At 43.5% G+C, this 26,788-nt stretch overlaps 1 protein-coding gene across 1 annotated transcript in view; it reads right to left on the reverse strand.

Annotated features, from left to right (window-relative positions):
• The window catches only part of LOC120061004 (kalirin-like), a 60,291-nt gene that overhangs the window by 3,445 nt on the left and 30,058 nt on the right, over positions 1–26,788 (reverse strand). Inside the window, exon 2 of the mRNA XM_039010477.1 lies at positions 10,025–10,401. Coding sequence (XP_038866405.1) covers positions 10,025–10,401 — 377 coding nt within the window. The remainder of the gene's footprint in view (positions 1–10,024; positions 10,402–26,788) is intronic.

Here is a 26,788-nt window from a genome sequence, read left to right on the forward strand (position 1 = left end):
TCTGTGTACATATCACCGACAAACTGAAATGGTCCACGCACACAGACAGTATGGTGAAGAAGGCGCAACAGCGCCTCTTCAACCTCAGGAGGCTGAACAAATTTGGCTTGTCACCTGAAAAAAAAAACTCACTAATTTTTACAGGTGCCAAATCGAGAGCATCCTGTCGGGCTGTATCCCCGCCTGGTACGGCGACTGTACAGCCCACAACCGCAGGGCTTTCCAGAGGGTGGTGCGGTCTGCACAACGCATCACCGTGGGCAAACTATCTGCCCTCCAGGACACCTACAACACCCGATGTCACAGGAAGGCAGAAAAGATCATCAAGGACAACAACCACCCGAGCCACTGCCTGTTCACCCACTTCCACCCAGAAGGCGAGGTCAATACAGGTGCATCAAAGCTGGGACAGAGAGATTTAAAAACAGCTTCTATCTCAAGGCCATCAGATTGTTAAACAGCCATCACTAGCACAGAGAGGCGGCTGCCTACCTGCAGACTTGATATCATTGGCCACTTTATTAAATGGAACACTAGTCACTTTAATAATGCCACTTTAATTAAAGATGTTTACATGTCTCGCATTACTTATCTCATATGTATATACTGTATACTATATCCTACACTATCTATTCTATACTATCTATTGCATCTTAGCCTCTCTGTCACTGCTCATCCATATATTTTATATTTATATATTCTCATCCCATTACTTTACTAGATTGTGTGTATTAGGTTTTGTTGTGGAATTGTTAGATATTACCTGTTAGATACTGCTGCACTGTCGGATCTAGAAGAATAAGCATTTCACCACACTCGCAATAACATCTGCTAACCATGTGTATGTGACCAATACAGTTTGATTTGATTTCGATTTGATCACTTGGGGTGACAATGTCTCAAATAAATAAAAAAAAGTCAGGTCAATGTCCCTAGATTTCAAAATGTATCAGATGTTCCTTTTTAGAGCAATTTATACAAGTAATTCTGATATGTACCCTAGAGGTCAAAGCTCAAAGTTCTGTTAACCTGACCATTCCTGAAAATGTGTCTGATGGATAGCTGTGAATCTAAGCTTTCCAATGAGTTATGATTAAAGGGTATGTAACAACTTGTTGTATGCTGACATTGTTTGGGTAAAATCCCTTTGGGAAAAAGGAATGGGTTGGAGGGGTGAAAGAAAGAGTGATAACACAGAGATAGTGGTGGAAAAAGTACCCAATTGTCATACTTGAGTAAAAGTAAAGATACCTTAATAGAAAATGACTCAAGTAAAACTGTTAGTTACCCAGTAAAATCCGACTTGGGTAAAAGTGTAAAAGTATGTGGTTTTAAATATATTTAAGTATCAAAAGTAAATGTAATTTCTAAAATGTCAAGTAAAAGAGTAAATCATTTCAAATTCCTTTTATTAAGCAATCCAGACGGCACGATTTTCTTGTTTTTTTAATTCACGGATATCTAGGGGCACACTCCAGCACTCAGATATTATTTACAAACAAAGCATTTGTGTTTACTGAGTCCGCCAGATCAGATGAAGTAGGGATAACCAGGGATCTTCTCTCGAAGTGCGTGAATTAGACCAGACAGTACTGAACGCTGTGTCATCATACACTTCAACATCCACACCCAATCAATTCAGGAAGAGTGGGACATAGTAAACAAACATGTCGCAGCGATCTAATCAATTGAGTTGATGAGGTACGCATGAGTGCCTTTTCACAGGCTACTTTCCTGGAACATAGATACATTCCCACGGAGATCCCTGAACATTGAAGCATTGTCTCTACACTACAGAAATGCTTGTGTGAGCAGTAAGCATCTCTTGTTCATTGGCCACGGTCTTCCGCTTACAATAGAACTGAATGTGTGTTTGTCAACCTTCTGAAGACTTACATACACGGACTCCCCTGTTTAAATGGTCAGCGAACCACTCCTTTTCTCGTCTCTTCGTTGAGTAACGTCGTTCAGCTTCATCAGCTTTCATTCTGCCTTATTCATTCACTCGTGACTGAGTAAACCCTCCGTCTGTCCTACATTTACATTACATTTTAGTCATTTAGCAGACGCTCTTATCCAGAGCGACTTACAGTAGAGTGCATACATTTTATTACATTTTTTACATTTCATTACATTACATTTTACATACTGAGACAAGGATATCCCTACTGGCCAAACCCTCCCTAACCCGGACGACGCTATGCCAATTGTGCGTCGCCCCACGGACCTCCCGGTTGCGGCCGGCTGCGACAGAGCCTGGGCGCGAACCCAGAGACTCTGGTGGCGCAGCTAGCACTGCGATGCAGTGCCCTAGACCACTGCGCCACCCGGGGGGTCCTCACTTCTAGGCCTCCATGTTCCGGCCGTGCACATCTTCCCTTGACTTAGACCCACAGTACACAACTAATCAAACACCTGCATCCTAAACGCACTCTACACACACAGTGCCTTCGGAAAGTATTCAGACCCCTTGACTTTTTCCACATTTTGTTACGTTACAGCCGTATTCTAAAATGGATTAAATTGTTATTTTTTCCTTTATAACTCTACACACCGAGCCCCATAATGACAAAGCAAAAACAGGTTTTTAGACATTTTTGCTAATTTATAATAAAAAAATATCACATTTCTATAAGTATTCAGACCCTTTACTCAGTACTTTGTTGAAACACCTTTGGCAGCGATTACAGCATTGAGTCTTCTCAGATATGACGCTACACGCTTGGCACACCTGTATTTGGGGAGTTTCTCCCATTCTTCTCTGCAGATCCTCTCAAGCTCTGTCAGGTTGGATGGGGAGCGTTGTTGCACAGCTATTTTCAGGTCTCTCCAGAGATGTTAGATCGGGCTCTGGCTGGGCCACTCAAGGACATTCAGAGACTTGTCCCGAAGCCACTCCTGCATTGTCTTGGCTGTGTGCTTAGGGTCGTTGTCCTGTTGGAAGGTGAACCTTTGGCACAGTTTGAGGTCCTGAATGCTCTGGAACAGGTTTTCATCAAGGATCTCTCTGTACTTTGCTCCGTTCATCTTTGCCTCGATCCTGACTACTCTCCCAGTCCCTGCCGCTGAAAAACATCCCCACAGCATAATGCTGCCACCAGCATGCTTCACCGTAAGGATGGTGCCAGGTTTCCTCCAGACTTAAAGCTTGGCATTCAGGGCAAAGAGTTCAGTCTTGGTTTCATCAGACCAGAAAATCTTGTTTCTCATGGTCTAAGAGTCTTTCGGTACCGTTTGGCAAACTCCAAGCGGGCTGTCATGTGCCTTTTACTGAGGAGTGGCTTCTGTCAGGCCCCTCTGCCATAAAGGCCTGAGCGTAGCCGTAGCGCTTAAAAATCGTCTGTCCTCGGTTGCAACACTCACTACCGCCGAAACTGTCTCTGGAAGCAATGCCAGCACAAGAACTGTTTGTCGGGAGCCGAACACAAGCCTAAGATCCCCATGCACCATGCCAAGTGTCAGCTGGAGTGGTGTAAAGCATTGGACTCTGGAGCAGTGGAAACATGTTCTCTGGAATGATGAATCACGCTTCATCATCTGGCAGTCCGACGGACAAATCTGTGTTTGGAGGATGCCAGGAGAACGCTACCTGCCCGAATGCATAGTGCCAACTGTAAAGTTTGGTGGAGGTGGAATAATGGTTTGGGGCTGTTTTACATGGTTTGGTCTAGGCCCCTTAGTTCCAGTGAAGGGAAATCTTAACGCTACAGCAAACAATGAAATTCTAGACGATTCTGTGCTTCCAACTTTGTGGCAACAGTTTGGGGAAGGCCCTTTCCTGTTTCAGCATGACAATGCCCCGGTGCACAAAGCGAGGTCCATACAGAAATGGTTTGTTGAGATCAGTTTTGAAGAACTTGACTCGCCTGCACAGAGCCCTGACGTCAACCCCATCGAACACCTTTGGGATGAATTAGAATGCTGACAGCGAGCCAGTCCCCACAGCAATGTTCCAACATCTAGTGGAAAGCCTTCTAGTGGAAGCTGTTATAGCAGCAAAGGGGGGACCACCTAAATGTTTTAATGGCCATGATTTTGGAATGAGACGTTCGATGAGCAGGTGTCCACATACTTTTGGTCATGTAGTTTGTGGTAGTAGAGTAGTGGCCTGAGGGCACACAGTTAATGTGTTGTGAAAAGTGTTATGAAATGTAATGTCATGTAATATTTTAAATTGTATATAACTGCCTTAATGTTGCTGGACACTGGGAAGAGTAATGGGGATCCTTAATAAATACGAATACAAATACAAAAACTAACCACTGTGACTCCTCTGCCGGTCTCCCTGATGGATGGAGGCTACTTTCTCTAGTTCACCACCGCCCCTGCCCTCCGGCCTGGTTCAACCTGTTCAGCCGCTATTTGTTCAAATGTTTACTCCCGGCCAGACTCCTCGGCATAGCTACAGTATATATTCACCTGTGGCCTTTTATTTCCCATCAACTTCTGGAAATGTAACCTTTTACTAAAGATGTAGTGTACACAGTGGGTTTGTGTGTCGGTCTGGCCGCCCGTGTGTGTGTCCTAGCTTGCCTGCTCTGTTAGGAATCCTCTAGCACTAGCTCTACCCTGGCTGACAGGTCTCTCCCTGACTGCCCGATCCTGATCCTTACCACATGTCCTCTGCTCTGTTGGAAGCCCACAGGAAGAACACTCTCTCTTTCTCGCATCCTCTATTTTTACTCCTCTATTTTTGCTTTCAAACGTTTAACGGAAACTGATATGACTGCGGATGTTGTTCCTACAGGAAAACAATGCCTTAGTGAGGTGGAGGTAGTGTGTGTGCGTTAGCGTGCGGTGCGTGCGTGCCGGCGTGTGTGCCTGTGGGCGTGCACGATGCTAAAATTCTATTCTAAGAACTATCCAAACTCTTTTTATTTCTTCCTTTCGTACTTGAAGGAGAAACTCTAAGTCTCTCAAAGTGCATCCAGACAGTACAGTCCAGACAAAAGTTGATCTCTCCCAAAGAGAGGAAGGAAAGACCATTTGATGATTAGAGCAAGCGGAGCTATAACTTGGTACATTTTAGTCATTTTACTACAGTTCCTTGGGTAACAGTACTACATTGTTTGACTGTTTGACTGAAGTCAGTCAAGACATTTTCCGTTGACCAACAAATAATAAACAATTGATCAAACTGGGCCTCTGTGGGAATGTTAGGTCAGATTAGCAGTATCCTGAATGAAGAGGGAGAGCGGGAAATAGGGTAAGCACTAAGCAGAATGTACTGGATGTGAGCTAAAGAGAAAGGGAAGTTACTAGAATGTGTTTAAGAGTGAATGATAATAAGAAATTGGCAGAATGAAAGTCTAATCTTTTATCTCCTGTGGGTGGTCAGAAGACAAAAACAGAGAGAGAGAGAGCGCAGAATGACAGAAGCCGTGACCCTGAGATGACTGACCTACATACTTTAATCCCCCTCTTTCTTTCTCTCTATTTGTCTTATTCTCTCTCACACTCTCTCCTGTTCCTTTTCTCCCTGTCCCTTCTGTCTCGCTCTCTCCCCTCTCTTTCGCTCACTCTCATGTCTCTCTTTCTCCCTTTGCCATCCTCTCCACCTTGTCCCTGACAGGACAGACGGAACCAGTGATCTCATTCCCTTCTCTTCCCTGTCTCTGTCTGTGTGTAATCCTGACACCAGAGCCACTGACTGTTATGACTGAGTTCTTATTCCCACAGCCAGAACTGGAGGGGAATAACACACTTAGCAGACTGATGGGGTGGTCTGGTGCACCTGCGTTATGTTTAGTAGGGCACACTGTCACAAAACGTTTTGCAACGGAATACGAAAATCTGTGTTCTTATTGGACAAGTTCAGATATACAGTGGCAAGAAAAAGTATGTGAACCCTTTGGAATTACCTGAATTTCTGCTTAAATTGGTCATAACATTGTATCTGATCTTCATCTTAGTCACAACAGTAGGCAAACGCAGTCTGCTTAAACTAATAACACACAAACAATTATGTTTTCATGTCTTCATTGAACATACTGTGTAAACATTCACAGTGCAGGTTGGAAAATGTATGTGAAACCTTGGATTTAATAACAGGTTGACCCTCCTTTGGAAGCAACAACCTCAACCAAACATTTTCTGTAGTTGTAGATCAGACCTGCACAACGGTCAGCAATATTCTTGTGATGTCTGGTGTGAACCGCTCTCTTGAGGTCATTCCACAGCATCTCAATTGGGTTGAGGTCAGAACTGGGCCACTCCAGAAGGCGTATTTTCTTCTGTAGAAGCCATTCTGTTGTTGATTTACTTCTGTGTTTTGGGTCATCGTCCTGTTGCATGAGGGCCTACCCCGGCCAAACCCAGACAAAGCTGGGACAATTATGCGCCACCCTATGGGACTTCCAATCACGGCCGGATGTGATACAGCCTGGATTCAAACCAGGGACTGCAGTGATGCCTCTAGCACTGAGATGCAGTGCCTTAGGCTGCTGCGCCACTCAGGAGCCTTACATTCTCCTGCAAAAAGTATTGATAAACTTGGGAATTCATTTTTCCATCGATGATAGCAAGCTGTCCAGGCCCTGAGGCAGCAAAGCAGGCCCAAACCATGATGCTGTCACGGCTGTTTGTAGAGACGGACCAAGGCGCAGCGAATGTTGAATTCCACATAATTTATTAATAGTGAAACTTAGCAAAAACAACAAAACAAGAAACAAACAACGAACCGTGACTACAGAGGTGCTACATACACTAACTCAAAATACAAAAATTCAATATCCCACAAAACACAGGTGGGAACAAACACTACTTAAATATGATCCCCAATTAGAGACAACGATTACCAGCTGCCTCTAATTGGGAATCATACAAATCACCAACATAGAAAATAAACCTAGAACCCCACATAGAAATAAAAAACTAGAACACTCCAGTCACGCCCTGACCTACTATACCATAGAGAAACAATGGCTCTCCATGGTCAGGGCGTGACAGTTGCTCCCTTCATACTTTACAGTTGGGATGAGGTTTTGATGTTGCTGTGCTGTCTTTTTTTCTCCACACATATTATTGTGTGTTCATTCCAAACAACACAACTTTAGTTTCATTTGTCCACAGAATATTTTGCCAGAAGCGCTGTGGAACATCCAGGTGCTCTTCTGCAAACTTCAGACGTGCAGCAATGTTTTTTTTTGGACAGCAGTGGCTTCTTCCGTGGCGTCCTCCCATGATCACCATTCTTGTTTAGTGTTTAACGTATCGTAGACTCGTCAACAGAGATGTTAGCATCTTCCAGAGATTTCTGTAAGTATTTAGCTGACACTAGGATTCTTCTTAACCTCATTAAACATTCTGCTCCTTCAGTCATCTTTGCAGGACGGCCACTATTAGGGAGAGTAGCAACAGTGCTGAACTTTCTCCATTTATAGACAATTTGTCTTACCGTGGACTGACTTTTAGAGATACTTTTGTAACCCTTTCCAGCTTTATGCAACAATTCTTAATCTTAGGTCTTCTGAGATCTCTTTTGTTCGAGGCATGGTTCACATCAGGCAATGCTTCTTGTGAATAGCAAACTCACATTTTGTGAGTGTTTTATATAGGGCAGGGCAACTCTAACCAACATCTCGAATCTCATCTCATTGATTGGACTTCAGGTTAGTTGACTCCTGACTCCAATTAGCTTTTGGAGAAGTCATTAGCCTAGGGCTTCAGATATTTTTTCCAACCTACACTGTGCATGTTTAAATGATGTATTCAATATAGACAAGACAAATACAATCATTTGTGTGTTATTAGTTTATGCACGCTGTGTTTGTCTATTGTTGTGACTTAGATGAAGGTCAGATAACATTTTATGAACAATTTATGCAGAAATCCAGGTAATTCCAAAGGGTTCACATACTTTTTCTTGCCACTGTAGCTCCCTTGTTCACTGAGTTTTAAAAGCTTTGTCAAAACCGGTAAGATTCCAGTTAGTCATGTCTCTCTTACGTCTGTCTACCTGACACAGTATCCATGATCTTTATCTAGGCCCCCTTACAACCTTCTCTGTTACAAATACCATCTATCCCATTTGCTGTTGCCGTTCACACATCATTCCCAGTGTTTGATGTGTAAATGAAAGAGCACCGCCATCGTCTAGGCTCTGTCGTTCCCAGGAACACGGCATCTTCCGTTTCTCCTCCGTGCCGTTTCCTCTTTATCTGGAGGCAGGTTCTTTGCAGCTGAATGTGAAGCGTCCATCACACAGAACCCTAACAAGGGGCTGCGTCCCAAATGGCACCCTATTCCCTACATATTAGTGCACTACTTTTGACCAGAACCCTATGGGCCCGTTTGGGACGCAGCCACTGGACGGCCTCCTCCTGACTAACTCTGAGAGGCCCTTGGGGGGGGTGGGGGGTGAGGGGGGGCTTCCTTTCATATCCAGGTCTGTCTCGGGGGCTATCACCTCCCTGTCTGGTTTTTCCTCAGAGAAAATCATGACTATCTCCCCTAACCCTACACACTGAGCAGCAACAGCCAATACCATCAATGGATGACCAATTCATTTCTTCATTAGTTCAGTACGATTTATTGTGTTTTCTTAGGTTGGATAAGTTGACTGAGTATGTGCTCTCTGACCTTGTTGATTAGATAGATTGCATGACCGTATCTACCTTGTTTAGCCTCCTTGTCACGCCCTGGCCATAGAGAGCCCTCGGTTCTCTATGGTGTTTAGGTCAGAGCGTGACTGGGGGGTTATCTAGTTTTTAGATTTCTAGGTTGGTGGTTTGTTTGGTTCCCAATTAGAGGCAGCTGGTAATCGTTGCCTCTAATTGGGGATCATATTTAGGTAGGCTTTTTCCCCACCTGCATTTGTGGGATATTGTTTTGTGTATGTGCATGTAGCACCACTGATGTCACGTTTTGTTGTTTGTTTATTGTTTTGTTTGGCTTTATTAAAAGATGTGGAACTTTAATTACCCTGCGCCCGTAACACTCCTAGACCTATGCACGCGTGTTGACTCACGTGTGTGTAGGCCAGTGAAGTACAGCCTTGTAGTGAGTCAGACAGGTAGCTGGGAGAGTTTAGGGTTGCCGGGGAGAGATCCTCAGGACTGGCCAAATTATACCTGCCCTCCTACAACACACACACACACACACACACACACACACACACACACACACACACACACACACACACACACACACACACACACACACACACACACACACACTGCATGAGCACACACATACATACCCAGCTAGACAGAAGGAACATCGTTACTCAACATAACACAGCAAAATCACTCAACACATCGACGTGAGTCAGTGTTACGCTGTGACTGGGTCAGAAACGTCCCCAGAGGTGAAAGGGCAGGGTGCTGTTGTTGCGTAACGAGCAGCATCACCCCTGCCATGGCTATCCCACTGTCCACCGTGTGTTTACAACGCCGCAGTCATTCATAGTATTCACAGGCGAGGCATTGTACTGTCAATAGGCTGTGGTCAGGGAAGCTAAGTAGAAATAAAACATACTGTTTATCTATGGGGAAGCTGGCATCGCTATATATTTACACGGGAAGAGTTGTAGATCTGTGTTTGACAGGCAGCTGTACTAAACAATCATTCGTCTATTTGCTCTTGAGCCTGTTCATAAGCCTATGCTATCTTGTGATATGATATATGTATATTTAGCTATTGTATATAGAACACTGTGGCAATTATACAGAGTATACGGATGAGTTTACTCTTGAGGAGGCAGATTTCAAATCTGTCACTTGCCATTGTCCCAGTGTACAGCAGCTACTCCTCACTGTGACATATGTACATACCTGTATGTCACAGGAGGTTGGTGGCACCTTAATTGAGGAGGACAGGCTCGTGGTAACGGCTGGAGCGGAATTGGTGGAATGGTGTCAAATACATCGAACACATGGCTTGATGCCATTCCATTTCCTCCGTTCCAGACATTATTATGAGCCGCCCTCCCCTCAGCAGCCTCCACCGGTATGTATGTAGGTCTATGTACCCTAGTGTACATTGTATCCTGAATACTGGTGCTTAGCAATGCCTCTCCACTCACCATCTCTTTGTGTGTGATGGGTAGTACAGTGGTGAGGTGGTCCTCTGATCCCAGGGGGCTGGCCAGCCCCAGCCCTCCCAGGCCCAGGCCCAGGCCCAGGCCCAGGTCATGACTGTGGCGTGGGGGTGGAATAGGAGGGGGCTTGCTTCCCCCATCCAACTTCCTGTCCTGCCGCTCCCCCTTGGCGCTGGTGGAGATGTTGACGGCCCCGGCGCTCAGCTTGCGGACAGGATTGGTCAGCCACCTCTTCAGGGTGCTGACGGAACGCCGCGAGCCCGGGGAGTTGGGGGCGGAGCTAATGGACGCCGTCAGGGTCGGGGGCAGGGACGCCACGGAGGTGGAGATGCTACCCTCGCTGCCCGCCGCTGAGTATGAGTCTGGAGAGAGACCGAAAGGAGGGAAAGAGAGAGAGACATTTAAAGAAGGACAGTAGGAGGAAGAATCGAATAGATACTTCATTGTCAATTTTTTTTACGGAAACTGAATGATTTGCTATCACAATATCCAACCTCATACTCAAACAACCACACACAAGTCTAGGTCCAAGAGGCTTCTGAACAGCTTCTACACCCAAGCCATAAGACTCCTGAACAGCTAATCAAATGGCTACCCAGACTATTTGCATTTCTCCCCCCCCCCCTCTTTTACACTGCTGCTACTCTCTGTTTATTATCTATGCATAGTCACTTTAACTCTACCTACATGTACATATTGCCTCAATTACCTCGACTAACCTATACCCCCGCACATTGACTCTGTACCGGTACCCCATGTATATAGCCTCTCTACTGTTATTTTACTGCTGCTCTTAAATACATTTTTATTTTTTACCTATCTATCTATTTTTTACTTAACTGCATTGTTGGTTAGGGGCTTGTAAGTAAGCATTTCACTGTAAGTCTACACCTGTTCTATCCGGCGCATGTGAAAAATCTAATTTGATTTGATTTTGACACGGTTGGTAGCAGCACAGGATCAGCTGGAGAGCAGTGGCATCAGAGCAGTTGGAGGGAGAGAGAAAGACAGAGATGGCGGGGGGCAAAGGTTACATAACCGGTCAAGAGAAGTCAGGGCTCGTGAATGAATGATAAACTCTCTAAGTCAACCACTGGGATTTCTCAGGTCTCCTTATTGATGGATGGGAGTTTAACTAAGGCAAAGGGCAGCAGCAGACACACACCTGCATGGACATATGTTGAACCACCGCTAACCACAACAACATCAATAGAAAACAGAGACGGGAGTCAAAGTTTGGAGGGATAAATCCAGCTAGCTAAATACTGGACAACCATAGAGCTGGATGACCATAGAGCTGGATGACCATAGAGCTGGATGACCATAGAGCTGGATGACCATGGAGCTGGATGACCATAGAGCTGGATGACCATAGAGCTGGATGACCATAGAGCTGGATGACCATGGAGCTGGATGACCATAGAGCTGGATGACCATAGAGCTGGATGACCATAGAGCTGGATGACCATAGAGCTGGATGACCATAGAGCTGGATGACCATAGAGCTGGATGACCATGGAGCTGGATGACCATAGAGCTGGATGACCATAGAGCTGGATGACCATAGAGCTGGATGACCATAGAGCTGGATGACCATGGAGCTGGATGACCATAGAGCTGGATGACCATAGAGCTGGATGACCATAGAGCTGGATGACCATAGAGCTGGATGACCATAGAGCTGGATGACCATAGAGCTGGATGACCACAGAGCTGGATGACCATAGAGCTGGATACCATAGAGATAGACTAAGTTATTCTGAGGAGAACGCTCCTGGTTTTGTCCAGTAAGGAGGGATGGAGAACGCTCCCTCAACAGTAACCTTCCCATCTCTCCCTCAACAGTAACCGTCCCCTCTCTCCCCCTCCCTCAACAGTACTTCAACGATTGACTTCAACGATTCTAAAAAATAAAAAAAACACTCTTGTCCATCCTAGACAGGATTTTCTGTTCTCCAGTGATGTGGGACATGGGAAGCGAGTGGGGGGTTCTAGAATGGACAGGGGCAGGACGTTCTCTTTAATCCTGTGGACCGGAAGATCTCTGTCTGGTTATAGCTTTGCTTTTTATCTTATCCCCTTCCCCTTTTCCTATCCTTCTCCATTCCTTAGGCCTCAGCCTGGGATAGTCTTTCCTGTAAGATGTGTGGCTGTCATCTTTTTGTTATAGCATCGTTTTTTGATCTCTTATCTCCTTCCCCCGTCCCTCCATCCCCCAGTCTTCCTTTCCGGTAAGATGAGTTGATGTGTGGCTGTGGTCTTTTATCTATGGTGAGGACCTAAATGATCCTCTCTTCCCATCCATCTCCCTGACCCCTGACCTCTAACCCCTGACCCTCTACTGTCACGCTGACTACAGATGGGGAATGACAATGGCCCTGGAAATGTGTGAACTGGTTGTTATGTGAAGGTGGAAGTGGTTTGACCTCTTTTGCCTGATTCTTCATGACAGAGAGAGAGAGATTATCTCACTATCATAGTCTGGTTTGCATACATTAGTTTTCTGTAAAGCTTTTTCAGTGTGGCTCAATTTGTAAGTGTTTCTACATCAAAGCTAGTTGCCTCTGTAAATCCACAATTCTCAGTGTGTGTGAAATTATTATAATTTTTCACTCTTCGTTCAGGCTCAATTAAATATCTCGGTCCAAACACAAAGAACCCAGTATGCCAGTTTCAGTACAATGAGCCATGTGACATCTTCCCTTCACTTCTCTTTTCTCCGTCGTAAAAAGCATCTTTTGAGATCAAAATAAAAGAAGAACATTGTTTATAAATCATATTCTCCATGTAAATTTTTTCTGTTAGATAACCATAGAAAAATGATGTCCATTTTGCAATTATCTTCCTCCTCCTCCTCCCGACAGGGCTATTGCCTTGCTGATAGTTACCATAATCCATTAAAAACAAGAGAAACTTCAGCACATTCAATGCTCCCCTGCTGTGTGGCCATCTATCTACTGACTGTCTATTCTCTTCGATCTAACATTGTTTCTGGTCTTCCTCACAGTTTGACTGAGGAGAACAGATTTGGTCCTCTGTCTCTGTTCAACATATCGGGGCCCTAGAATAGATGCTTTATAGATGGCAAGTGTGTGAGCTTTATCATTACACACACACACACATGAAAGAGTGGGGGGATGAATGGAGGGAAGAAAGAAGGGAATAGAGGAAGAGAGAAACAGAGGAGCTACAAAGAAGGGCGAGTTTTAGTCCGGAGGGAGGGGAAGGAAACTGGGAACAAACACTGGTTAGATCAGGAGAAGATAGAGAGAGGTCACAAAAGGAGAGAGAAACCGGAGTGAACGATACCGTGTTATGTGAAATATCAGACATATGAAAGAACGTGGCATCAGAAGCATTGTTTCTAAATGAAAAAGCCCAAAGCGCATGTCAATGCAATAACAACAGCTAGTCTAAGAAGAATGGTAGCTCATGGAGAAAGGGAGTATGTATGATGGTACACCAAACACATACACGCTCTCTTTACACACACGTAAACACACACACACACACACACACACACACACACACACACACACACACACACACACACACACACACACACACACACACACACACACACACACACACACACACACACACACACACACACACAGGCAAGGGTTCTCAATTGGTTTAGCTCGCCTCCTTAGGCGGAAAGGAAACGTGGAAACCACATTTTGACTCTCCTCCACTCGCGCGTCATCAGACAAATGACGTCTAGACAGGTGGAATCCCAACATAAATCTGTAAAGTGATAAGAAGAAACGTAGCTAGATAAAATGATAAGCAGCGTATCGTTTTTGATATGTGTCCACTACTTTTCTCTAACTAAACAGCTGATTAAAAGGGGGGGGTTGAAAACACTTCCGTGCTAGCCACCCCACTGCGAGGATACTTCTGCATCCTCTGCTGAAGCAGCAAACCTCAGTTCACCTACTAACAAATTGACACTTTCCTCCACAACTCGACCACGCAACGGTTTCCAGGTCACGGAGGAGAGGAGGACAGAGGAGTCGAGGAGAGGACAGACTTTAACCCAATTGAGAATCTCCCTATGTCTGCAGCCAGCCGCTCCTCCTCCAGTTCAGCTACTGTATTGTCAAGGGTCATGAGACAAAAGCATGGACACAGCCAGTAACACCACCCTCAAACCCTAACCATCTCCAGACGACATAGTACCCCAGCAGGGCATGCTAATCAAGTAGTGTGCAGTGGGAAAGCTACAACTGAACCAGTCCTTACGGCATTTAGTAGGAAGAGACGTCATCAAGCTGCCCACTCAAGAAACAACTTCAAACTGTAACCAGTGCCTGGAACCTGTTTCAGGTTGTCAGTCAACCTACCAGGGTATTTACAAACAGCACAGGAATGTACAGTATTGACACGTACAGTATTGATCACATCTTTACTAATGCTGCAGACATTTTCTTTAAAGCAGTATCCAAATCCATTGCATGTAGTGATCACAATATAATAGCCATATCTAGAAAAACCAAATTTCCAAATGCTGGGCCTAATATAGTGTATAAGAGGTCATACAATAAGTTTTGTAGTGATTCATATGTTGATGATGTAAATAATATTTGCTGGTCTGTGGTGTGTAATGAGGAGCAACCAGACGCTGCACTTGACACATTTATGAAATTGCTTATTCCAGTTACTAATAAGCATGCACCCATTAAGAAAATGACTGTAAAAATTAGGAAATTTCCATGGATTGATGAGGAATTGAAAAATGGTATGGTTGAGAGGGATGAGGCAAAAGGAATAGCAAATAAGTCTGGCAGCCCAACTGATTGGCAAACGTACTGCAAATAAAAATATCATGTTACTAAACTAAACTAAATAAAAATAAAAATAAACTATACTATGAAACAAAGATAAATTATATAAAGAATGAGAGTAAAAAACTTTGGAGCACCTTTTATTACAATCTGGGGAAAAAAGCCAACTCCGCTCCATCATTCATTGAATCAGATGGCTCATTCATCACAAAACCCACTGATATTGCCAACTACTTTAATGACTTTTTCATTTTCATGATAAGCAAACTTAGGGATGACATGCCAGCAACAAACACTGACACTACACATCCAAGTATATCTGACCAAATTATGAAAGACAAGAATTGTACTTTTGAATTCCGTAAAGTCAGTGTGGAAGAAGTGAAAACATTATTGTTGTCTATCAACAACAACAAGCCACCGGGGTCTGACAGTCTGGATGGAAAATTACTGAGGAGAATAGCAGACAATATTGCCACTCCTATTTGCCACTGTCACGTTCTGACCCTAGTTATTGTGTTAATCCTTTGTTTTGTTGGTCAGGACGTGAGCTGGGTGGGCATTCTATGTGTTGTGTTTCTATGTTGGGTTTAATGTGTTGCCTGATATGGTTCTCAATTAGAGGCAGGTGTTTGACATTTCCTCTGATTGAGAACCATATTTAAGGTAGGCTGTTCTCACTGTTTGTTTGTGGGTGATTGTCTTCCGTGTCTGTGTATGTCGCACCACACGGGACTGTTTCGTTTTCGTTCGTGTATGTAGTCTGTTCCTGTTCGTGCGTTCTTCGTGTTTATGTAAGTTCACATGTTCAGGTCTGTCTACGTTGTTTTGTAATTTTCCAAGTGTTTTTCGTGTTCGTCTTCGTCTTTAAATAAATCATTATGTATTCAGCACCCGCTGCGTCTTGGTCCACTCTCTCAACGAAAGACGACCGTTACAGCCACATCTTCAATTTAAGCCTACTAGAAAGTGTGTGCCCTCAGGCCTGGAGTGAAGTTAAAGTCATTCCACCACCCAATAATAGTAAAACATCCTTTACTGGCTCAAATAGCCGACCAATCAGCCTGTTACCAACCCGTAGTAAACTTCTGGTAAAAATGGTGTTTGACCAGATACAATGCTATTTCACAGTAAATAAATTGACAACAGATTTTCAGCACGCTTATAGGGAAGGATACTCAACAAGCATAGCACTTACACAAATGACTGATGATTGGCTGAGAGAAATTAATGATACAATTATTGTGGGGGCTGTCTTGTTAGACCTCAGTGCAGCTTTTGACATAATTGATCATAGTCTGCTGCTGGAAAAACATATGTGCTATGGCTTTACACCCCCTGCTACCATGTGGATTAAGAGTTACTTGTCTAACAGAACACAGAGGGTGTTCTTTAATGGAAGCCTCTCCAACATACAGTAATCCAGGTAGAATCAGGAATTCCCCAGGGTAGCTGTTTAGGCCACTTGCTTTTTCAATCTTTACTAACAACATGCCACTGGCTTTGAGTAAGGCCAGTGTGTCTATGTACAGTATGTGGATGACTCAACACTATACATGTCAGCTACTACAGTGACTGAAATGACTGCAACATTTAACAAAGAGCTGCAGTTAGTTTCGGAATGAATAGCAAGGAATAAACTAGTCCTAAATATTTCCAAAACTAAAAGCATTGTATTGGGACAAATCATTCACTACGTCTCGTAATGAATAATGTGGAAATTGAGCAAGTTAATTGTCATGGTCAAAACATATTGATACAACAGAAGCTAAGATGGGGAGAAGTCTGTCCATAATAAAGCGTTACTCTACCTTATTAACAGCACTATCAACAAGGCAGGTCCTACAGGCCCTAGTTTTGTCGCACATAGACTACTGTTCAGTAGTGTGGTCCGGTGCCACAAAGAGGGACTAGGGAAAACTGTAGTTGGCTCAGAACAGGTCAGCACGGCTGGCCCTTAAAAGTACACGGAGAGCTAACATTAATGACATGCATGTCAATCTCTCATGGCTCAAAGTGGAAGAGAGATTAACTTCATCATTACTGTTTTTATAAGAGGTGTTGACAAGCTGAATGTACCGAGCTGTCTGTTTAAAATACTGGCACACAGGTCGGACACTCACGCATACCCCACACGACATGCCACTAGAGGTCTCCTCACAGTCCCCAAGTCCAGAACAGACTATGTTTCACGTCCTGACCATAGAAAGCTTTTATTTTCTATGGTAGAGTAGGTCAGGGCGTGACTGGGGGGTTGTTCTAGTTTATATTTTCTATGTGGGGTTCTATGTTTGATTTTCTATGTTGGTGATTTGTATGATTCCCAATTAGAGGCAGCTGGTTATCGTCGTCTCTAATTGGGGATCATACGTAGCATTTTTTCCACCTGTGGGTTATGGGATATTGTTTATGTTTAGTTGCCTGTTAGCACTGCATTGTCGTCACAGTTTGTTTATTCTTTATTTGTTATGTATTGGCTTAAGTTTCACTTTATTCATTAAAAGTATGTGGAACTCTACGCACGCTGCGCCTTGGTCCGACCACCATTGTTACGAACAACGTGACACTATGGAAGGCGCACGGTATTCCATGGAACTCTATTCCACATCAGGTAACTGATGCAAGCAGTAGAATCAGATTTTAAATACACCTTATGGAACAACAGGGACTGTGAAGAGACGCACACAAAGGTACAGACATGCATACGCACACATTGTAATTGTTATATGGTGGTATTGAACATGTTGTGTTATGGAGATGTGGTGGTGTAGGGATGTTATATGATGTACTGTTTCATCTTTAGCTCATTTAGTACAAACATAGTTCACTGTTTTATCTGTTGTTTTATACGTAATGTTGGTGCTTTGCTTTGTTTGGACCCCAGGAAGAGTAGCTAATGAATAAATACAAATGGCTGGAGCATTTCCAACATGGAACTGACAACACCAGTAATCTCACACCCGTACACAAACACACACAGGTCAGCCTTCCCATTGACCCTCACTGGCGTCATAGATTGAGATCCGGCTCTCTATTGGTTTCTGCATTGTGTCTCTCAATCTTGTATGTAGGAGATATAGCTATAGAGCCATTCCATAATTGGTTCTCACTTCTCTCTGTGTGTGTGTGAACAACAATATCGATGGGGAGACGTACGTGAAAAAGCACTTACACACACACACACACACACACACACATACACACTAGAATACAAGGGAGCTCTGGATAGTGAGGGAAGCTGATAGCGTTGTGTTTCTATATACACTTTGGAGATGGAGAAACATGTCCCCTGCTGAGATTCCTCTCACTGCATCCATCTCCCTCACTGCAGGCCACACACTTAGATAAACCCACTCAGACATACACACACAGAGTCACACACACAAACTCAAGTGTGTGTGTTAGAGGTCTATCTCACACACACACACACCCACACACACTGCAGGCCGTCTCTTCATCATCTCTAATGGTGTTTTCTAGGAACAAATTACACCGAAAGCCGGGTCGTTTAGTTAATGCAGGTTCACCATTGTTTACACATGAAAGCTGACATCAGACACACACACACACACACACACACACACACACACAGATCAGACAGACTGGGGTGATCAGTTAATGTTGCTGGGCTTACAACAAGACGCCCACACATTGTTCCTACTGTCTGAGTCCAGCTGATGAGACAAACTGTCTGCTTTCTGATGAGACAAACCGTCTGCTTTCTGATGAGACAAACCGTCTGCTTTCTGATGAGACAAACCGCCTGTCTGACTCACGGAGCTGACTGTCTGTCTGTCTCTGTGCTCCTCCTTTCTAATGGGTCTGTGTGTCTGCTGGAATGAGAGTCTAGCCCAGTGCTAAATGGACATCACATGTGAGTTCTACTTCTGACAGAAAGACTGGACAATATCTACCTTCTGATCATCCATGCATTGTAGCCAACTGTGCTGTTTTGTCAAGTTCCAGAATCTGAATTCAGAATGAGCGACTCTTTAAAGGTTATGGCAAGGTGCAAACGTTGATAATCTGAATCAATGGGACGTTTTCCAAACCAGTTATTATGCAACTGTAGCCCATTCTGAAACAGCTGCTCTGACACCATTATACTGGGCATACAGCAAATGGTTTTCCTTGGACTGCAAATAAGGACAAATCTCTTTGGAAACGTCTGAAAAGCAGGCTTCCATACCATACTGCTTCTGTATGGCCAGGAGATGCATATGTGAGTGTGTGATTGACAAAGAATGAAAGAGAGAGAGAAAGTGTGTGTGTGTGTGTGTGTGTGTGTGTGTGTGTGTGTGTGTGTGTGTGTGTGTGTGTGTGTGTGTGTGTGTGTGTGTGTGTGTGTGTGTGTGTGTGTGTGTGTGTGTGTGTGTGTGTGTGTGTGTGTGTGTGTGTGTGTGTGTGTGTGTGTGTGTGTGTGTGTGTGTGTGTGTGCAATGCATAGAGGCAGAAAGTGAATGTGAATGTTAGCTGTATGAGTCCTGTCCTGAAGAGAAGTTTGGTCCTATTCCCCTTTATTGATTAGTTGGTAGGTGAGTGGTGCTGAGCCAACAGAACAGATCAGGCTAAAAGCCTTGGCTTTTGGCTCTAATGGTGCACACTTGTTCACAGCACTGACTTTCAGGGCTCTCTGCAGCCTCACGGGACCACAGGCTCTTTAGGTTTCACAGACACTCACATACATTCTCACGGGCATGCGCACTAGTGGTGCGCGGGTCAGCTGTTTGTTCACCCCCAATTGCTAATTAACCATCCGCCTGACTATATGTGATGATGTGGAAATCTGACCGCATGCGCTGTAGGCTTCAGTCAGAGACAGCGGAACTATTTTTTTAACAGGTGGTGCAGGATTTATTTTTGCCTGATTTATACTAAACTACACTGAACACACATAAGCAACATGCAACAATTTCAACGATTTTACTGAGTTACAGTTCATATAAGGAAATCTCCTCAGTTTCATAAGCTGTCTGGGTGGCTGGTCTCAGACTATCACGCAGGTGAAGAAGCCGGATGTGGAGGTCCTGGGCTGGCGTGGTTACACATGGTCTGCGGTTGTGAGGCCAGTTGGGCGTACTGCCAAATTCTTTAAAACGATGTTGGAGGCGGCTTATGGTAGAGAATTGAACATGAAATATTCTGGCAACAGAATATGGTGGACATGGTGGACGTGGACATTCCTGCAGTCAGCATGCCAGCTGCACGCTCCCTCAAAACTTAAATAAGCTTTTTGTGCGTATAGAACATTTCTGTAATCTTTTATTTCAGCTCATGAAACATGGGACCAGAGTCGGTTGTTGCCCTTCTGCCGCCCTAGGCGAGACCAAAAAATGCTGCCCCACAAAATTAGAATTGTCCCAGGAAGCAAAATGACATTGAAAAGGCATATTTTCTGGATGTTGAAAAATATTTTTTTCCCAGACTTAGATATCAGGTTTGTTTTCGGTTCTGAATGAAAAGTTGAAAAGACAAAATGTAAGGACATCTTTGTTTTCCAGACTTAGAAATCAGGTCAATTTTAGATATAGAAGTCTATGATTGGTTAAGATTTGGACCGGACCAAAACATCATTGTCAGTGGACCTTGAAATCAAGGCCAGCCTGGACTGCACCAAAACAAAAGACCAAAAACATAGGCGTCGGTCTGTGCTTACTACAGTGTTGCCTGGAAATGACGTTTATGTATGACCATCTATGTGGTAAGCCTACCGTTTCTAAAACACCCAAAAAAGATGTCGGGACAGGACAAAAAAAAAGACCAAAAGACGTCGGCTCATGCTTACTGGTGTGTAGCCTATCATGTCGGCCACAATGGGATGTTATGAATGCCCATTGAGTCCTGATTCCTGTGACTAATCAATTTGGCTATATAAGCTCTGAATATCAGCTACCCAACTCTATCAGGAGTTGTCGTGAGCCTATTTGCAATGTGTTTACACAGCGGGAAATGCAGAAGTATTTGATTTTTCGCTATCATCACCTGGTCAAAAATGTACTGATAACTTGAAACCACTGACCAAGATAATGGGGTGAAACTCCTGGACAACAGTTGTGATTGTCCATTCCATATTGTCCATTTTACTTTGACCTGTCCTGTTTTTAGGATATGTTGTTTGTTAACTTGACAGCCATTTAGGTTAGGCTATTTGGTTGGAGAAACCTGCATGATGTTAAAAGTGTCTGTCTCATTACATTGTAGGCTACAGAAAAGGCCACATACTCTTTCTACCATATCCTTCATCTGCTACATGATTTATGTTTGATTATTTTTCTGACGGAACGTTGGTTTAGCATCGATGCATCTCTCCAACAGCACCCTGGAGAGGCACGCTGGGAATGGACAAGAAAAATATTTTGCGCCCTTACATTTGGCAAAGTGGACACTGCTAATCACGAGGCGGCATCAGCGCTCACCTAAAAAGCCCATAAGCCACTGGTTGAGAGAAATTGTCATTGTTTTGGGGCAGAAAATGCCGCCCTCGTCAATCTATTAGATATTTTTCCCCCTCATCAATCTACACACAATACCCCATAATGACAAAGCAAAAACTGGTTTTTAGAAATGTTGGCAAATTTATACAAATAAAGTAACTGAAATATCACATTTACATAAGTATTCAGACCCTTTACTCAGTGCTTTGTTGAAGCACCTTTGGCAGTGATTACAGCTTTAAGTCGTCTTCGGTATGACGCTACAAGCTTGGCACACCAGTATTTGGGGAGTATCACCCATTCTTCTCTGCAGATCCTCTCAAGCTATGTCAGGTTGGAAAGGGGAGTGTCGCTGCAGAGCTATTTTCAGGTCCAGAGATGTTCGATCGGGTTCAAGTCCGGGCTCTGGCTGGGCCACTCAAGGACATTCAGAGACTTGTCCTGAAGCCACTCCTGCATTGTCTTGGCTGTGTGCTTAGGGTCGTTGTCCTGTTGGAAGGTGAATCTTCACCCTAGTCTGAGGTCCTGAGCGCTCTGGAGCAGGTTTTTATCAAGGATCTCTCTGTACATTGCTCTGTTCATCTTTCCCTCGATCCTGACTAGTCTCCCAGTCCCTGCCGCTGAAAAACATCCCCACAGCATGATGCTACCACCAGCATGCTTCACCGTAGGGATGGTATGGACCAGGTGATGAGCGGTGCCTGGTATCCTCCAGACGTGACGCTTGGCATTCAGGCCAAATAGTTCAATCTTGGTTTCATCAGACCAGACAATCTTGTTTCTCATGATCTGAGAGTCCTTTTGGTGCTTTTTGGCAAACTCCAAGTGGGCTGTCATGTGCCTTTTACTGAGGAGTGGCTTCCGTCTGGCCACTCTACCACAAAGGCCTGATTGGTTGAGTGCTGCAGAGATGTTTGTCCTTCTGGAAGGTTCACCCATCTCAACAGAGGAACTGGAGCTCTTTCAGAGTGACCATTGAGTTCTTGGTCACCTCTCTGACCAAGGCCCTTCTCCCCCGATTGCTCAATTTGGCCGGGCGGCCAGCTGTAGGAAGAGTCTTGGTGGTACCCAACTTCTTCCATTTAAGAATTATGGAGGCCACTGTGTTCTTGGGGACCTTCAATGCTGCAGAAATGTTTTGGTAGCAAACATTTCTAAAAACCTGTCTTTGCTTTGTCATTATGCGGTATTGTGTGTAGATTGATGAGGAAAAAATATGTTTAATCAATTTTACAAAAAGGTGGGAAAAAATGTGGAAAAAGTCAAGGGGTCTGAATACTTTCCGAATGAACTGGATGTTTCTGCTTATCATTTCCCACATTTTGGTAGGCTATTTGTTAGTCAACTATGTAATTAGATACATGAAGCTTATCTTCTGTTATTATGTTGTCCAAGGAAACTAAATAAGCCCACCAGAATGTCTTAAATCGATTGAATGAATGTTTCAATATAGTTGACATCGGTAAAGTTTTCTCTGTCATCTCTGCTTCTTCTGCGGAGCAAAGACATTTAGGGAACGGGGAGAAAATGCAATAAAAAAAATACGAGAACGATTTTCTGTGCAAAATGTCCAAATGACATCAGTTTGATCGATTGTAAGGAAATAGAAATCTGTGAAAACAACCCAACATGTTTCTGATAAGATTTCAGTTCGACTTGGATGCATATTTTATGAGGTTGAAATACTATCAGCTTTTGTGGTGCTGATAAAGACAGCACCTCTACAGACGGTCCCTAACTGTGCATTCACATTCTCTCAAGATGCTGAAAGAAATAAATCACATTTCTCCACTCCTGTTCCAGAGTCTAAATTTAGCCTACGTTTGGTGTACCATTTTACTGCAAGAAATTCTTAATTTTGGTCATAGAGCTTCAGTCAATGTCCAGATTTCAGTGTCCATTTAACCCATCTGTTCAGTACAGTTCCCTTGACGTGTCATAGGCCTATTTGAAGTCCCTGTCTTGTGACTGTTGAATTTGTTTATCGCCTCACTGTAACGATCGTCTACTTCGTCCTCCTCCTCAGACGAGGAGAGGCGAGAAGGATCAGAGGACCAATGCGCAGCGTGATAGTTTGACATACTGATTTATTTAAATGATAGACGAAACACGAAAACACTTTAACAAACTACCAAAACAAATAAACGATGTAGACAGACCTGGACTTGAGAACTTACAATAAACGAAGAACGCGCGAACAGGAACAGACTACATGAAACACAAACGAAACAGTCCCGTGTGGTAGACATACAGACACGAGATACAACCACCCACAAAACACACGTGAAACCCCGGCTGCCTTAGTATGATTCTCAATCAGGGACAAACGATCTACAGCTGCCTCTGATTGAGAATCATACCAGGCCGAACACAAAACCCCAACATAGAAAAACACACATAGACAACCCACCCCAACTCACGCCCTGACCAACTAAATAAATAAACGAAAAAGGAACAATAGGTCAGGAACGTGACACTCACAATCATCACACACAACATATCATCCTCTTTAAACACTTCAACAAATCTTTAAAAACATTAAGTTCCTGGCCCCCCCTTGTCATTATTTTAAACTCTCCATTTCACAGCTTTCCTCTTAAATTCCGACATTGTCCTTTGTGCCTGTGTGGATCGATGTTAACTTTTTCTGCCCTTTCCCAAAAGCATTTGGTAATTGGCGTGTAGGCTATTTGGCGCGCGTACAGATAGGCCCTAAAGTGAGCTTATGTGCTAATGCCAGATAGCCTACAGTAATGAATGAAAAACTTCAATGAAGCCAATAGATATGAAATGCACAAGAATGATCCATTTATGGATTTTTAAGGTATTGCTCTCTCCCTATGGCTATTTCATATAGAGGGTAACCTAATGATCACAGCATGTTTGTGTTTAGAGACTCCTCTGTCGGATCTCAAATCCCGCAACTGTGGCCTTGGATTGATTCATGTAAATGTCCCAATTTTTGATTATGAAAATGAATCCTATTGTAATTCTGGCTCCTCAAACTAAACTCGGACATTTCGATAATTACTGAGACTTGGTTAAAAAGAAAAAGTATGTTCCAGCCTCTGACGTGTCTCTGAATAGATATAATGTTTATTGATCTGGCAGAGATGGGTGGGTTGTGTCGCCATCTTCATGAAGAACAACTTGAACGTTGCTGTGTGTATTACCACATCTGTCCCCAAGCAATTTGAATGTCTAGTCTTGAATGTGGGCCTTGGTAATAATACCCAACTAACGTTAATGGGAGTTTGTCACCTTCCTCTCTGCTTCCTTTATGTGCTTTTAGCAAATTGTCTGACCTGCTGTCTAACTATACTAAATCCAAATTATTATTAGCGGAGATCTTAATCTGGATTGGTTGATGCCAGATAGGCATCTGATAGGCTGGAAGATATTTGTACAGAGCTAAATCTAACTCAGCTAAATAACACCCTGACAAATCGACTCTCTTAGGTATTATTCGAACAAATGCCCTCATAAGTTTACAGCCAATGGGATATTTGCTAATGAGTTCAGTGACCGTTGTCCCATTGCCTGAGTAAGAGATGTTAAGTGACCTAAATCTTGCTCACACATTGTTACAAAAATAAATTATAGTCATTTTAATGAGCTGTTTTTTTTATGTCTGAGCTGGTGTTGAGCGACTGGCGGGTTGTGTAAACTATCACTGACTCGGATCAGGCCCTTAATTGCTTTATTTCCCTGTTTAACTGCAGATAAACATGCGATTAAAAGGCAAATCTAATGCTTGGTTCATGTATGAACTGACTGAGAAATTACAGGAAAGAAATGTATCTGACTGATTCTATGTGTGATTGGCAGACATTTGAGAAAATAGATGTCTATCTCTGGTTAAAAAAACAAAATCAACATATTTATTGAATTGTGTATCGGAGAGTGGTGGTAATCCAGCTAACTTCTGGAAAGTGGTCAAATCTTTGAAACAAAACTAGTTGCCCCAGCAGCTTTTAACGGCCTCTGATCCCATACTAGACAAAATGGACATTTGTAAGAACCATTTTGCTTCAACTGGCCGGCTGCCTGTTTGAAAGGATAGTCTCTGAAAGTAATCTCATTCCATTAGAGGGAATCCTTTAGTCACGTTAGAACAGATTGTAGACAATGATGCTCTAACAGACTCACATACTTGACTTTCATTTCAACCGTTTGATGTCTGCGATGCATTTAAGTGCCTTGCTAAAGATCGATGTAAAAAAAATCCACGGGGCCTGATCCACTTGACCCCTTCTTACTACAGCTCTCTATCCCCACTCATTGTTGAACCTTTAACCTGTATTTTTAACTTGACAATTGCTACTGGTGTTATCTCTAAGATTTGGAAAGCGGCACAAGTCCTCCCCGTACATAAAGGCGGATATCCTCCTTACTTACGTAATTACCGCCCAATCTCCAAGTGATCTTGCCTGGCCAAGGTCCTAGAACCTCTGACCAACTCCCAGCTAAGAACTTTTTGAACTTCTCACTCGATTGTGAATATGCACCGGTCTGGTTTTACATCTGGAAATAGCACTGTTTCAGCCGCTATGCTTGTTTTAGATGACGTGTTAAATTTGCCTAAACATTGTGCAGCCCCGTTTATAGTCATTTCCAAGGCATTCAACACCGTTGACTATTCCCTACCCATTCTGTCTGAAATGGGCCTGCACAAGGAGTCTTGCAAATGGTTTACGAGCTATCTGACAGACAGTGCACAACGTGTGCTTTCTGGTGGTGTAAAGTCTAGTTTCCTCAATATTAGGAAAGGTGTACTTCAGGGGTCTGTATTAGGACCTGTTCTCTTTACTATTTATATAAATAATTTTGGTCTATATGTATTAAATCCTGTAATATTCACTATATGTAGACAATACGGTTATGTACGCCATTGCAACGACTGTTGACCAAGCTGTTAAAGCTGCAATCGGGTTTTGTTGCATTACAGAAAGCCTTGTTGATTTTAAACTTGTACTTAATGCGGGCAAAAACGAAATTTCTCATTGGATGGCTCTCTCATCGAGCAGGTTCCCACCTAATACAAATATCGGGGCATTTGGATTGATAGAAGATCTAACATTTAAAAAACATACCGATGAGCTATTTAAACAGCTAAGTGGGCTTCTTTTTTTAGAAATACTGCCTCTCCATGAACATCAGGAAGCAGATTATGCAGTTAACTTTCCTGCCAGTTCTTGACTGCGGCGACACCATTTAACCGAATGCAGCAGCCACTACTATTAAACCATTGGATGCCGTCTACCATAGCGCCCTTCACTTCCTTACATGTGACAGTTTTTACTGCTCGTCACTGCATAATGTATCAGAAGGTCGGCTAGACCTCACAAAAGCCTAGTAGATCACATGACCCCCTTCTTGTTTAGAAAACTCGGCTCCACAAGCTTCCACTTCCCCGTTGGAAATATAAAAACATGAGATACCAAACCCATTCACGGGGTTGGTTAACTCTTGAGGTCCCGCTTGTCTCCATGACGTTAGGTAAATCTGCCTTTAGTTTTAACACACCA

This window comes from Salvelinus namaycush, chromosome 16 (genome assembly GCF_016432855.1).
Source record: "Salvelinus namaycush isolate Seneca chromosome 16, SaNama_1.0, whole genome shotgun sequence".
Taxonomy (NCBI): Eukaryota; Metazoa; Chordata; class Actinopteri; order Salmoniformes; family Salmonidae; genus Salvelinus; species Salvelinus namaycush.